The sequence below is a fragment of the Sorghum bicolor genome, chromosome 4, assembly GCF_000003195.3.
Source record: "Sorghum bicolor cultivar BTx623 chromosome 4, Sorghum_bicolor_NCBIv3, whole genome shotgun sequence".
Taxonomy (NCBI): Eukaryota; Viridiplantae; Streptophyta; class Magnoliopsida; order Poales; family Poaceae; genus Sorghum; species Sorghum bicolor.
Genome location: NC_012873.2, coordinates 6827592 through 6842904, shown reverse-complemented (window position 1 = coordinate 6842904; position 15313 = coordinate 6827592). Strand labels below are relative to the sequence as shown.

Below are 15313 nucleotides of genomic sequence, written 5' to 3'. Positions count from 1 at the left end.
CAAGGAGGCGGGAACAAAATCCAGGATTTCCAGTTGCTCATTAAAGTTAGTACTATACAGGAATACTTCCTATTTGGATAATTAAGGCCCTGTTGTCTCACCCACAAACTTTTCACCCCATCATATCGAATATTTGGATATATGCATGGAGCATTAAATAGATTAAAAAAGAACTAATTGTACAGTTTGCATGTATTTTGCGAGACAAATCTTTTAAACCTAATAATTGGACACTAATTGCTATAGTTACAAATGTGCTATATAACCTAAAAAATTTTCTTTTTTGTGAACTAAACAAGGCGACAATGCATGTAGGATTTTTTTAGGGGCAACGAGGGAGCGGATTCCCACCTGATTTGATTTCTTTACACAAGAATCCTTTAGCCAAATTATAATAAGCCTGAGACAAGTGACTTCAGAGGCTCAGAGCTTGGCACACATTCTATGCAGGATTCTAAGGATACGGAGTAACATCTTCTAAAGATCATGCATATGCATATCCCATGTGGATAACGTCTTCCATAGAATTTGGAATTGTTTGGGATGGAGAAGATTTTTAATTTTAGTCTTACAGAGTCCCACTCACCTATCAAACTAATCTTTTAGGTTGAGTTAGACCTGAGACCTTGATTGGTTATGGGCTTCTGTGGGCCTGGATCTGGTGTGAGACTGGCTTGTGGATGCAGTGAGCTAGACCGAGTCTGCTATACACAGTAACAATTTATATACATAGTGGTGATAACAACACAATCATACATTGTATGGAGGCTGGTCTGGTGGAAATGAAGTGTGGGGGACAGGGAGGTGCATCCAATGGCCATCACCGTCACTACATCCCATCTTGCCCCTCAATTGCGCAAAATCTAACAATACATGTCTACATTTACCTCCAGGACATCACAAAGTCCAAATCAGGGTTTGCAAGGCCAATCGTATATGATTACATCCACTGGTAGGTCAAGCACCACTAGAAGAGTGGGAAACAGAAATTTGTGATTGCTTTGCCCTTTGGTAGGTCTTCACATTTTGTGTTCTTTGTTCCTATGTGGAGCTGACATGGCTCTTCCATCATGTACTAATCACACAATATGGTCAACACTTTTTATACATCTCCTTAATGCTGATTGCACTTCTCTGAAGGCCTTTTCTTTTCGAAAATCGCTGGCAGGAATATATCAATTGAGGAGACACTTCTCTGAAGGCTTAGCACCCTGTTTTCCTTTTGAGTACATTAGCAATTTAACAGTTAGCGTCACACCTCGCCAGTGTCTTTTTCCATCATCTCCTTATCAGAATATTTATCCTCGCATTGCTTGGAACCTTTTTCATCAAGAGATGTAGAGGGCCATGTCTTGTCACTTTCTGTGAATGGAACATAGGCCACACATTGTTAATTGTTCCCTGCTGGTGCAGAAAGTTGTGTCGTCTCGTCAGATAAATGGATCCAAGTCTTCCTAATTTCCGGGGAACTCATTGTTGCAGGGCAGACAACTGGCCAGTTCTGTGCAAAGAAGACAATAATGTTTCAGTTCAGATACTTAATACACCACTAGTGCTCTTTAGAGCATTTTAAAAACTGCAAAGGCTAAAGCTAAAGGTGTATGGGCTTGTACTTGATTTCTTAGTTCTAGGAATAGACAGAAAATGATAGAGAAATAAAACACGTGCTAGCTTATTTGTCTGCCAAAGAACCAAAAACAAAACTTGTTACATTTACATACTATCAATAGCACACTTGTGCATCAGTTTATTTCGGCTTTTGACGCAATTTGCTCCATGCTTCTTATCCTCTGACGTGGTTTCTGCTCTGAACCTCGGGATCATCTGCCTTTTGGCGCGCTGTCAGAATCCCATTTCTTTCACTTGCTGGCTTTGCTCTGCTTCCTTCCGATCCTTGGATCCCTGAGAAGAACTGAGCCGGAGCTCAGCTCAATGGTGAGGCGAGGCGGCTGAGTGCCGAACTGCCGAGCAGAGCAGGGAGCGGCAGGGCAGGCACAGGCACGTCGCACGCGGAGAGCCGCGGGCGCGCGCGGCCGCCGCTCCCGCAGGCAACTGAGGGAAGAAGGCAACGCAAGAGACCCGATACCATTCCCCCCTCGGCCACCACCATACCATTCTTGGCAACCCCTGCGAGGCAGGCACTCCCAGTCCCACCGAGCCCCGCCGAGCAAGCAACCGGCCACCTCGCTCGCCGGCGAGCGTGCGCGCGGGGGAGAAGTACTAATTAAACCGCGCGCGGGATCCATCCATGGCCGTGCCGCCGCCACACGCAACGTGCCCCGCACGCCGCCCGCCTGCTCTAATGCCCGCGCGCCTCGCTGCGGCCACGCCTTCCTCCTCTTCCTCCTGCGCTCGCGCCTCTCACCACCGAGCTCCTCCTCCTCGCTGCTGCTGCTGCTGCGACAGTTGGACTGCTGGGAGTCGACGGCGGTGATGGCGCCGCCGCGGTGGAAGTCCGGCGACGGGCGCCGCCGCCGGCTCCTGCTGCTCCTGTGCTGCTGCCTCCTCGCCTTCCCCTGCCACGCTCAACAAATCACCAACACCAACACCAACATCTCACACCGCTCCGATCAAGGTAGGCTGCTGAATTGCTGATCCATCCATCGATCGATCGATTGGTTCTTTTAATTCATTTGATGACTTGACTGACCCTGATGATCGTCGCCGGCCCGATGCATGCCATGGCTCAACTCCGCATGCATGCAGGTGGCATCCACTCGTTCGTGGGCACGTACGGGATCAACTACGGCCGCATCGCCGACAACCTGCCGCCGCCGGAGGTGGTGGCGCGGCTGCTGAAGCTGGCCAAGATCCGCAACGTGAAGATCTACGACGCGGAGCACAAGGTGCTGGACGCGTTCCGTGGCACGGGGCTCAACCTGGTGGTGGCCATCCCCAACGAGTTCCTCAAGGACATGGCGGCCAACCCGGCCAAGGCCATGGACTGGCTGAACGAGAACGTGCAGCCGTACTACCCGTCCACGCGCATCGTCGGCATCACGGTCGGCAACGAGGTGCTGGGCGGCGCGGACACGGGGCTCGCCGAGGCGCTCGTCGGCGCCGTGCTCAACGTGCACGACGCGCTCAGGATGCTCCGTCTGGACGCCAAGATCGAGCTCTCCACGCCGCACTCGGAGGCCGTCTTCGCCAACTCGTACCCGCCGTCCGCCTGCGTCTTCAAAGACGACCTCATGGTGTACCTCCGCCCGCTGCTCGACTTCTTCTCCAAGACCGGCGCGCCCTTCTACGTCAACGCCTACCCGTTCCTCGCCTACATGAGCGACCCGTCGCACATCGACATCAACTACGCGCTCTTCAAGCCCAACGCCGGCATCGTCGACCCCAAGACCGGCCTGCACTACGACAACATGTTCGACGCGCAGCTCGACGCCGCCTACTTCGCGCTGGAGGCCGCGGGGTACTCGGGCATGGAGGTGCGCGTGGCCGAGACCGGGTGGGCGTCCGCCGGCGACGCCACCGAGGCCGGCGCCAACATGGAGAACGCCGTCACCTACGACCGCAACCTCAGGAAGCGCCTCTTCCTGCGCAAGGGGACGCCCTACAGGCCCGACCGGGTGGCCAAGGCCTACATCTTCGCGCTCTTCAACGAGGACCTCAAGCCGGGGCCCACCTCCGAGCGACACTACGGCCTCTTCAAGCCCGACGGCAGCGTCTCCATTAACATCGGCCTCAAGGGGCTCCTGCCGTCGTCGGCGCCGCCGCATCCTCTCCTGCCCTTCAAGGTACTATAACATGCTCTTGGTTCTATTGGTTTCTCGATCTTTTGGTTCTTTGCCATCCACAACCACAAGTATCTTTGGAGGGTAGGCACTATCATCCAACACCAAACATAGTGTATTGGGGTGTGTGGCACACCATTTAGTACTTCCTGAGGACTAAATGATGCGTAGCACACGTCTCAATACAATATGAGAGACAATATGAGTGGTGTGGATATCTACGTAGTTGCACGAGATTGTGTTGTTGATCTTGATTAAATTATTTATGAGGTGTTTTTGAATTGTTTGTGCTTTTGGTGAATTTGCAGAGAGTTGGAGCGTGGGGGTGGATTGTACAGTACTCGGCTGCGCTTCTTCCATGCACATTGTTTTTTCTAGCATTAGGGACATGACCGCAGATTAGCACCTACATGCCTGCTTACTGTATAGTGTGGTAGATCCATGCTTCTTGCACTGGATGCTAGTTCATGGCGCTTATGAAGAGCTGCTCCAGGACAGGTGCATGCAGTTTACTAACGCAATTCTCTTTATAGAAAATCGCACTATTGCGAAATTCAATGGATGATTCGGAGATGGTTCAGAATTTTAGTTTTCTTTGCATCAGATGAATTTCTCATTTTTCTGAATAAATTAATAATCAAGCCTCATATTTCAAAGTTCAGCATGATCCCTTTACATGCAAACTGAAACATCAAGTCCTCATCGTCTTCCAAAAATCAGTATTCCAATGTTCCCTGTGTTTTACCTTACAAACTCTTGTGATAATTTACCGCTTTCCCTAAATATGAAAAAAATCACGTATAAAAAAATCCATAAGAGGACTCAATATACACGACTCACCAGATTTCTGTTCGCACTAGAGAATTGCTACCTAGATCTTTGAATCACTATATATTCATCAAATTCATGCCTTTTGCCTTTGTACCAAATAATTTCTGGACAGACATGGTTTTGAATTTGGAGGCTTTCCTTCCCCAGTAAGTAGTTTAGAATCACTGTCCTACATATATGCATATGGCACTCAAGGCATCTGAACTGATTAGCCACAAGCCTGCCACTGCATGCAATCTCTGAAGCACAAACTGATGTGCTCAAGTTAAGGATCACTTGCAGAGCATAGAAAAACAACCCCGTAATCTTCTGCTGCTTGCAACAGAGTGTTTCCAAGATGGGGGGTTTTGTGATGCTTTGCTTATCAAAATGATTCAGTGATTCATAAAAAAACTATATACCATGGTGGTTCATGAAAAGGTTTCAACCCTAGCTAGACAAGAACTGCTGAAGCAGATTCCTGTGACTCAACAGCCATTGCTTTTTTGTAAAGCCAAGAGATCCTTCAGAAAAAAAGCCAGGCCCATTTGGACAGGCTACGCTTGGCCTGCAAACCTAATTTGTGGGCACTGGGCAGCAGCTGCAGAAACCAGAAAGAACTATTGGCAACGTTTCTCCCTCATGGCCGGCCTGACTTTTGGAAGAGCTGACGAGCCAACGTTTTTTTTTCTTTGGTTCTTGCACAAAGGTTGGTATCTGAAAACTGAAAAGAGGAGAGCGAAAAAGCATCCCTTTTCGCTTTCACCTTCTTTGGCAACTTTTTTTTACATCATAGAAAGCGAGGAGTTTTTTACTAAGCACATTTTGGCACATGGGGGAAAAAAATGTTTGCTCATGATTAAGCACATTTCTCTGGAAAAATAGTATGGATTTATGGTTTTACGGCGTTTGCTCATGATACCAAAACATTGAAAGTGATTATTAGGTTCAAGGTTGAAAAAAAAAATATTAATAGTGCGCATCCGGGGAATCGAACCCCGGTCAGTACCGTGGGAGGGTACTATGATACCACTACACCAGATGCGCTCAGACGATGACGCTGCGTGGTCAACAGTTAATATATTTTAGCAGCCTCATCACGAACGCCACCAATGTTGTGAGCTCATTCAATAACTACCCCATAGATCAACATTGATCTCTCTTAAATATATTATAGTTTAGTCATCCACCATGGCATGAACGTGGTTAGCTTGCAGTCAGCCTGAGATTCATCTCGGACTTCATGAAGGAAAAACAAACAAGAGATTGCAGTGAATTTTTGTTTTCCTCCAAAACGTACAAGTGTGGGAAACTTTCCTGTGGAAACGAATGAACCAAACACTGCTACAGGGGTCAAAAGTATAGGAAAGCTGATTCCTTTGAAACTCCTACAATCCGAACAAGCCAGTGTGCATGGATGGCAAGAAGCTGCAAGCGTGCTCGCTGATCTCCCTCTCCGGAGTCCAGACTCCAGACAGACAGGCAATGCTGCTCCTGACCCGCCCGCTTGTTCACAGGTCCACGCCCCACCTCACCCCATCCTACTCATTCCCATAGCTCAGTTTACTGAAACTGCAAAGAGGTGAAAAACTTTGCCAAAGACGCTTCCATGAATTTCCTCCTTTAAAACAGCTAAATATATGTGTTGGTTATATACTAACAAAAAGGTGATTATGGCTTCATGTATCATGTGCATCTAATATACATACACTGACTGGTTTATCTCTCAGCCTCTGCAACTATAAATTCAATCCTGCGTCATGCAAATGCAAGACTTTGCCACTATATTCCCCAGGTAACCGGGGACTGTCAACCAAAATACAGAAACGAGCAGCAGTGATCAACTTCATCAGCGGTCATCACCGCCGGCATAGGATAAGGCGCTCCGCCAGATGACCATCCTTGGGGGCATGCTAGTCCTTGTGGCCGTTCGGGGACTCATCCTGCTCGCCGATCTTCTGGAACTCAGCCTGGATGACCTCGACGATCTTCGCGTCATCTGGGTCTGGCTCGGGAATGCTGACGTGCAATGATCCCATCTTGATGAGCTCCCTGCGCGAGGCTTGCTCTTTGATATGATCATAAAGTTCTTTGTGGAATGGATGGTCAGGGGAGAAGCAGTTGTCGACGTCAGTAGATGAATGCTTTGATGATCCAGAGCCCTCGTGGCGGCAGAAATGGGGAAGTGCTGAGTAGTCCATAATCTACAAAAGTTAAGCATCGCAACTGTTTTACTGAAAGAAAAAAAATACACAATATGGATAGTATTGCGCCCAGAAATGAAGGTTCTAAGTGAGAAGACAGGCAACAAGGAAGAATATATTTCCAGTTATTTACCTTCAGAAGTTCATCTCTCCCACAGCCAGTCAAAACTTTAACCTTCTTTTTTGTCCTCTCCTGCAACAAGGGCTTCACAACCTAGCAGCATGCTCAAATTAACTGTCATCAGTTTCTGCTAAAAACTTGCTAAAAAACCTTAGGTCTAAGTATCAGTGGTAGTTGATAGTACCTTCCAACAAGCAGAAAATATGTACGGAACATTGACTACATAATAGGTCTCTGTCTTTTCAGGGTAATTCAGATCATCAACTGTTGATATGGAAGTCAAGATCTGTATATCATATTAAAACTATATTAACAAAATAACATGCCACAACCAATACCCGGAAGCAACACAACTAATGCACACAGCAATACAGCATACAATTTTTTAAACAAAAATATGGGATAAGTGAAAAAATATTCTCTGACCTTCAGCTTTAACACTCTGCTTGAATGCCATACAGAGTAACAGAGATGAATTGAACAGTGGACAGCTCAAAGTTCAAGGGTTAAGCTATTCCTCTTGAACACAAGAGGTTAGATAAAGGTAATTCTAATATTCTATTTATCCCTAGATAATTACTAAAAAGGATTATTGAAGTTATTATTATACATGTTCGTACAAGAATACTAACTCATTAGTGTATAGTCTAATGGGGCGTACCTTTATTTGGCTCAGTGCTGATAGCTTCAAACCAGTCATATCCAGAACTTTTATACACTGGGTAACAGGCCGCCTAAACTGTTGTGTCAGCCTAGGCTAAATGTGGTACAAATAAATGTTAGGACTGGATTCATATGTTTACATAAGTGATCATAAACTCAGAGCATTTTGTCAGATACTCACCAAAATTATACGATCACGGTACTCATTAATCTGGATATGTGATTGCACATAGTAGTGGACCTGAGATAAAATACCTCTATGTTTAGTGACACAACACAATTCAGTAGAAAGAAGCACGAGGCCACAAATAAAATGAAGTTAGTTGAATAAGATCATCATTTAGGTCACAAACTGATTGTGTACTACAGTCAAAGCTTATATCAACCTCTGAAAGATAAATGTTTCCGCAGCATACAATAAAAGGCTAAAAGCAGCCAGTTTCATTGGCTGTAGCTGTAGCCTACTAAACAAATAGCAAGCATCAGAGTAATTACCGAAGCTTTGTCATATGTGCTATGTCCAACACCAATGCCAAAAACTGGGAGACCCTGCCAATGAGAGAAACAAAGACAAAGAAAAAATTAATTGAAACAAAGATAGAAAGAAGGAAATTACTATAACAACTACCACATGCAACTCAACAATTGTGGTAGAAGTTTGCTAATATCTTTTTTTTTAAAAAAAAAAAAAACTAAGAGCCTTGAGGAACACAGACTAGACTATTATAGTATATAAATGGGAAGCTAATGACTCTCTGATGTTGCCCACAGGTGAGAAATATCAAGAAAGGCAAACCCAAAGGTGAGAAATTATCACATAAGATCCTACAGTTCTTGCTAACAAAATATTGTCAGGTCAACTGCAGTTATCACAGATCCCAAGTGAAAACATCACCTACAATCCTACAGACCATAATAACCAAACAATGTCCAGTCAACTGTAGTTATCACAGTTCAAGTAAAACTTGTATGCCACCATATCATACTTTGAAACTACAGACCTTAATAACCCACATTGCTGTTAGTAGCACATCATTCCGTGAAAGTTTGACAACCAACATAAGTTAAAACTTTAACCTCTTCAGTGCCATCTTCATTCAGCATATTTAACTTTCCTAGTGAAAACTGAAAATCAAATTACTCTGTTTTAAGAATTTCAACAAGGAGATAGACAAATTAAGTCCAAGAATATGGTAGCCTTAGAATACTAACAGTAAAAAGGCAGGTCTATTTCAACACACACAAATGACTGGTTCATAATCAATTCATATACAACCTACACAGATTTTATTATTGGAAGTAAACAGGTATACCTCCTTTGTGTATCCTGACAGGCCAATAAGTTGTGAATCACGTATTGATCTGTACAAATCTACTGGGACTATAGGTCTCTGCAGATGGACAGTGCAAACGTGGATCAGAAAAAAAAAAGATGAGAATTTTGCTATACAAATATACACAAATAGGTAGATTATTGAGAGTGATATTGCTGCAATAATAAAATAAATAATCAAAATGAGAAATGATTAGGGAAAGACCAGAATCATAGAACTTTAACTCTTTAAGGGAATCTTTGGTAGCTTTCTGATTAACATGTACAGTAATATCTGGAAGGATTACATTCTAGACAGGATGACTCACCTCCAGCACACTATCAATTTCATTTTGAATCCTCCAATTCAAAGAATCTACAATCTATATAAGCAAACATATTAGTAATTAAACTCAGTGATCACTTCACCCACTATTGAGAAACTTGTACGAAATGTTACCATTTTATGAGCCTTTGATACATTCCACTCTCTAGCCTTAAGGAAACGCACCAGAGTTTCTTTGAGATAGCCCTGGTGCATATTCTGAAATAAACGAAGATATGCTCATGTTGTTTTGCAGAATTAATCAACTCAACAAGTTACAGATCAAGTTGATGAACAAATAATCATGTATTACATCTAACAACACTGAAGCCAAGGTAGCAATCAAACATTTTCATAAATTTAATCATATCTATATAGTCAAACGTATGAACATATGTGGACATGTGGGTAGTACAGACTATGGAGCAAGGCTACCAAAACACTATGAACTAAGGTGGTGTTTGGTTCTACCAAAAGCAACGTGACGTAAATGGAATGGTTCCACGCAAGCAACGGAAATGAAATCTTTCATTTACTTATCTTGTTTGGTCCATGCGTAGGAACCGGAAGACAGACTTGTTTTCACGCGGACGCGAGCACGAACGCTTCCCGCCCAAGATTAGGTGTAACCAGGGCAACGAAGGTGCATAACTATTCCCCTGCCAACCGACTACAACATACGTCGAACAAACCACAACTAACATGATCGATTGACGGTGTGATCAGATCACGCTACAAACTAAGCCAACCAAACAGCATCTAAGGTAGTCTCTGACTCTCTGTAGGGAGTTCCGTGATTCCAGCAATCGTGATAATGAAAGAAACACATATCAGAAATAGAATGCTGACTCCATGCATTGAACATTCTCCTATGATGAATCCAAACTTATAAAGTATGTTTGCAACTACCCATCATAACAAAATATGTGAAAACTTAAAATGGGTTGGATGGAGATGAACCAAATAATAATCAATGATTTTTCTTACAATGGTTAATGAGATTCAATTACAGTTTGCAGGTCTGGTTTGTTCACAGAACATCACTTCTTGATCATAATATCGACTCTCGCAATAGAATAAACTTATATTAGACGTTTTCTTTTACAGACCTGAAAGTTTAGCTTGGAAATAAATCCTCCAAACTGGGATAGGAATATTTGATTCTGCTTCATAATGCTCCCATCCTCCATCCCTCCTTATAGCAAGAGAGGACTTTATGAAGGGCCAAAAAAAAATTAAGGTTTATTTATTGAGAACTTATCTGGTAGTCCTTCCATAAAACTCGCACAAATCTCAAAGCAAATCAATTGCTAATCAAATGTCCTATTGATCATTTTTGTCTTGAATCTCATATGGTCTGGCTTTGCCTATGCCCAGCCAGCTTCTTCCTAACTGAAATCCCCAATAGAATCATCCTCCTGATCCACTTTCATCGCTCTTGGCACCTCATCTCCACGAGATGATCGGCTCCAGTTTGAAGTCATAGGGAAGGACAGGATGCAAGCCACATACCCTAGCCCTAGCCAATGCCCCTGTGTAGCATCAAGTTATTGAGGAGCATTCAGATCATGTAATCAAATTGTGGTTCGGAACCTTGTTGGTATCCTTCGCATCTGTCATTTTTATTGCTCTCATAAATCAAACACGCTTCAATTGTTTTCTTGCCTAGATAAACTAATAGGTTAAGTCTATCAATTCCAGAGCTTGATTAGCTAACTCAATCAATTGTTCGTCTCGCAGCTGTTAAGTGCGACGAAAGTGGATCAGGGACTTCAGCTAGCTGCGGGCATGGGCTGGACGCAGGCTGGCCGGCCTAGACGAGACCCAAGACAAATATAATCAATAGAAGTATTAACTGACAATTTGTTTGCTTTGAGATCTGTGCAAATTTTCATGGAAATGACAAATGAAGCAGTTCTCCTATTTGTTTGGTCTGCCTTCAATAAAAAAGGAAAGAAAAGGCTAGCCTTTACAGTAATTACATGTAAATCTAGTAGGCAAGTCAACTCTTGGAGGGATTCATAGATCAACATTCAGCAGGTTTCCAGTGGTATCCGTCCAGTTTTCAACCCCCCTTCCCTAGCCAAATGTCAGAACAAAATGCAAGGTAAACAAAAACTAAAGAATCTGCTAAGCCAAGACCATTAAAATCAGTGGGACCTGGGTTTAAGTTTAGCCAATCATAGTCACAGCCCTTGTTGGTTTCTGAACGTTTTTATTCACGCCAAAGAAATGAAAGGAACTGATTTAGCACACATGTAAAACATAAGGCTTCAACAGTTTTAGAACCTCTTAAACTCGTAATGAAAACATAGTTGAGATGGACATGTGCCTTCACGCTCCAGGCTGCAAGTTTGGTTGCCATTAAAAACCAAAAGAGTGGATCATGCTGCAGGACACCAAAAGTTCCTAGATGGCAGTTAGTTACGAACCTATACAGATGGCACATAGAGTGCTGATTCCCGAATATGTCCAAATCAACTTAGCGTATTTGATGGACTAGAGATCAGCAGTCTTGCCATTCATTTCATCTCGGATTGGAAGCATGATCCACGGGGCTCCCAACCAATGTCAACCTAAATATGTCCAAACTGACTTAGCACAGTATTTGACACTCTGGGATCAGCATGATTCTGCTACTCCATTGACAGTAGAAGAGAGCCTTGATCCATGGGCTCACAACAGATGTCAATCCTGGGAATTATAACGAAACTTCACAGACCACTACACTACAGCCATTATAGGTAAGGTCAAGCAGCCAACTAGCCAAGCACCACCAAACCTGACTACCCCGTTGACAATGCAGCAAATTCACATAGCACAAACTACTTGTTGCAGATCAAGCAACATCTTCGACCATGCACTTCCTAGCATTAATAGCTGCACCATCATATCTCCAGCATATACTATTAACCAAGAAACGATCCGAGATGAAGTGAATCAGCCCCAATTTGATCTATGCTGATTTAGCCATTCACAAGGATCAACGATACAGAGTAGCTCACTCTCCCACTCCAAATCAGCTCAAATCTCGCTGAAATTTGCAAAGCTACACCACGATTACGACTACATGGGCCAAATTCAACTAGAAACAAAACCAAGATCCATGCTTTCCCAACGAAATGGACATACAGCACTCCAGATCCATACCTGAAACGATCTCTTCAGCGGGGCCTCCACTGCAAAGATCCGGACCAAGAATAGCGAAGTCAGAAAGACAGAACACCGCAACATCCGCAAAGAAGCCCCGAGAAATGGCGCGAAGCTTCACTCCAGCAAGAAAGCACGCACCTTGCTCCATAAGGAGGCTGAGCTGCTTGACGGCGTCCTCGGAATCGGCCCCCATTGCAGCGGGAAGAGGCGATCCCGAGCTCAGATTCGGCGGGCCCGGGGTGGAACTGGAGGCACGAAGCGAGGTAGATTCAGTCGGCGATCGGAGGGAGGCCACCTGAAGGTGTATTTGTTCCCTGGTGGTGTGCTCCCATGCGCCGCTGCGCGCGCCTTTGCTTCCACGGCCTTCCTTCCGTTCTCTTCGCTGTGTGTACGACTGTTTGCTCGGACCTCGGTGCACAAGGAAAGCGCGTCACGCCGTACAAGTACAATTCACACCGCTCCACTTTTTCACACACGCCCGAAAATAGAAACAGTTTTTTCTTTTTCTATTATATATATATATATGATACATAAGAAAAAGAGTAATTTGAACTCACCATACAACGCAACTTGAAGGTAGGTATAGAATACTCAATTTAGTACGACAACTTGGTAGTTATGTGCATATTAGTCTAACAACTTATAAAATACCCAATTTAGTGCAACAACTTGTCCAATTAGTGCATCTATTCTATGGTCTATAAACGTTACACCAATGACGTATTCGGTCACATTTTATAGCAAAGAGATGGTATATTCGGCTCAGAACAAATAATTGATAGTTATGTGTGTCAAAGTGGGAGGAACGAGATGTCTTCTCAAGCTCTCGAGTACGTATTAATATAGGCCAGATAAAGTCCTATGTCGTGGCTTGTACATTAAAAGAGATTACGATAGATTGTGTTATAAGAATATCTAACTAACTCTAATCTCGATTACATCTCAAGCAATACTAGACTTGGGCCAGGGTCCGTGACCCTTAACAAACTATTCTTAACACTCAGTCTCAACTTGCCTGAAGGTTTAGATTATTTCTAAATTGAATCATCTTGGGAAGACTGATCGCCTTTGTAAATCCATCGGCCACTTGATCTACAAGATTTATAAAACGAACATCAACCAGCTTTTGTGCAACATGTTTCCTGACAAAATGAAAATCTATTTCTATATGTTTCGTTCTGAACACTGGATTAGCAGTTAGATACGTTGCACCAATGTTATCATACCATAACCTTGCTGCTGACGGATGTGGAACCTTTAACTCACAGAGTAATTTTTGTACCCATATTATTTCTGTAGTAGCATCCGCCAAAGCCTTAAATTCAGCTTTGGTGCTAGATCTAGACACAGTGGCTTGTTTTCTTGCATTCCAGGAGATGAGGTTGGAGCCAAGAAACATAGTAAAGCCTCTCGTAGATTGTCGATCATCTATATCACCTGTCCAATCTGCATCAGAGAATGCACTCACCATCATTGACTTGGATTTTCTGATCTTGAGTCCAAGGATATATCTCAAGATCCTCTTGACCACACTCAAGTGTACTGTCGTGGGCGAATGCAAGAATTAACAGGCTTTATTAACTGCAAAAGAAATATTAGGGCGAGTTAAGATTAAGGCCTTGTTTAGTTCGTGAAATTTTTTGGATTTTGCTACTGTAGCACTTTCGGCTTTATTTGGCAATTATTATTCAATTATAGACTAACTAGGCTCAAAAGATTCATCTCGTAAATTACAGGTAAACTGTGCAATTAGCTATCTTTTTATCTATATTTAATACTTTATGCATGTGTCGCAAGATTCGATGTGACAAGGAATCTTGAAAATTTTTGAAAACTAAACAAGGCCTAAATATTGTAATGCCCCAACTATACTCCTGTATTTTGTAGCATCTTCTGTTCCCAAAACATCTCCCTCTGTTGCACTCAACTTTTCGGTACAGGACAGTGGAGTAGCAACTGACTTGGAATGATTCATCCCTGCTCTTTTTACTATATCGGTAGCATACCTTTCTTGCGACATGATTAACCCATCAGATGATCGCTTCACCTCTATCCCAAGGAAAAAAATGGAGATCTCCCAAGTCCTTCAATGCAAATTCTTTCTCTAGATCCTTCAGCAGTGCACTGGTAGCTTCTCTTGAAGAACTAGCAACAATTATATTGTCAACATACACGAGTACAAAGATTGTCTGTCCTCCTTTACTATAGTAGAAGAGGGAGGTGTCTGCTTTGGATGGTTTGAACCACAAAGATACAAGCTTGGCACACAGCCTTCCATACCAGGCACGCGGTGCCTGTTTTAGATCATATAATGCCTTGTCCAGTCTACACACCAAGTTTTGCTTCGACTTATCTTCATATCCCGATGGTTGTAACATGTATACTTCCTCCTCCAGAATTCCATGCAGAAATGTGTTTTGTACATATAGTTGCCTCAGTGACCAACCTTTTGAAACTGCAAAGGACAATACTAGACGTATGGTTGCTTCTTTCACCATCGGGTTGAAAGTATCCTCATAGTCCAAACCATATCGTTGCTTATACCCTTTGGCAACAAGTCGAGCCTTGTAGCGATCAATTGATCCATTTGCTTTCTTCTTCACCTTATAAACCCATTTGCAACCAATCACATTCTTTCCCTTTTGGTGCTGGAACAAGATGCCAAGTCTTGTTTTGTAACAAGGCATTATACTCCGCATCCATCGCTGCAACCCACCATGGATCACGCAATGCATCATCAATAGTGTTGGGTTCTTTAGTAGCAGAGGCACTTAACATGCCCCAACGAATAGTCCCGTCCGTATATATCTTGGGCTTGCTGTGCCATGTTGAAGTTGGGGTAAATGGACATTGTTGTGCAGGCGGTGACACAGAGTTGCTTCCAGAGTTCGTAGTCGCAGAAGACCCAGCGCCAAGATCTCCCTGTGTTCCGGCATCTGGCGCCGGGACATGTCCTTGTGGAGCGGATCCGTCTGTGGCGAGGAC

At 43.7% G+C, this 15313-nt stretch overlaps 2 protein-coding genes and 1 non-coding gene across 4 annotated transcripts; 1 reads left to right on the top strand and 2 right to left on the bottom strand.

Moving 5' to 3' along the window:
• Positions 2404-4328, top strand: LOC8071647 (glucan endo-1,3-beta-glucosidase 14). Its single transcript, XM_021458450.1, has 3 exons — positions 2404-2575; positions 2707-3743; positions 4049-4328. The coding sequence occupies exons 1-3, from the start codon at positions 2434-2436 to the stop codon at positions 4130-4132; spliced, it is 1263 nt and encodes a 420-aa protein (XP_021314125.1). The 5' UTR covers positions 2404-2433; the 3' UTR covers positions 4133-4328.
• On the bottom strand, positions 5527-5597 carry TRNAG-CCC. Its single transcript has one exon. It is a non-coding gene; the product is annotated as a tRNA-Gly (tRNA).
• On the bottom strand, positions 6142-12760 carry LOC8082915 (phosphatidylinositol/phosphatidylcholine transfer protein SFH2). 2 transcript variants are annotated; one of them, XM_002451688.2, is made up of 11 exons: positions 12467-12760; positions 12326-12354; positions 9311-9394; positions 9180-9233; positions 8852-8929; positions 8034-8087; positions 7720-7779; positions 7537-7632; positions 7060-7161; positions 6888-6968; positions 6142-6754 (listed from the first exon to the last, which is right to left on the bottom strand). In XM_002451688.2, the coding sequence occupies exons 1-11, from the start codon at positions 12519-12521 to the stop codon at positions 6464-6466; spliced, it is 984 nt and encodes a 327-aa protein (XP_002451733.1). In that variant the 5' UTR covers positions 12522-12760; the 3' UTR covers positions 6142-6463. The 2 variants fall into 2 exon arrangements, with proteins under 2 accessions (XP_002451733.1, XP_021315570.1); XM_021459895.1 differs by lacking the exons at positions 12326-12354; positions 12467-12760 and adding an exon at positions 10285-10380.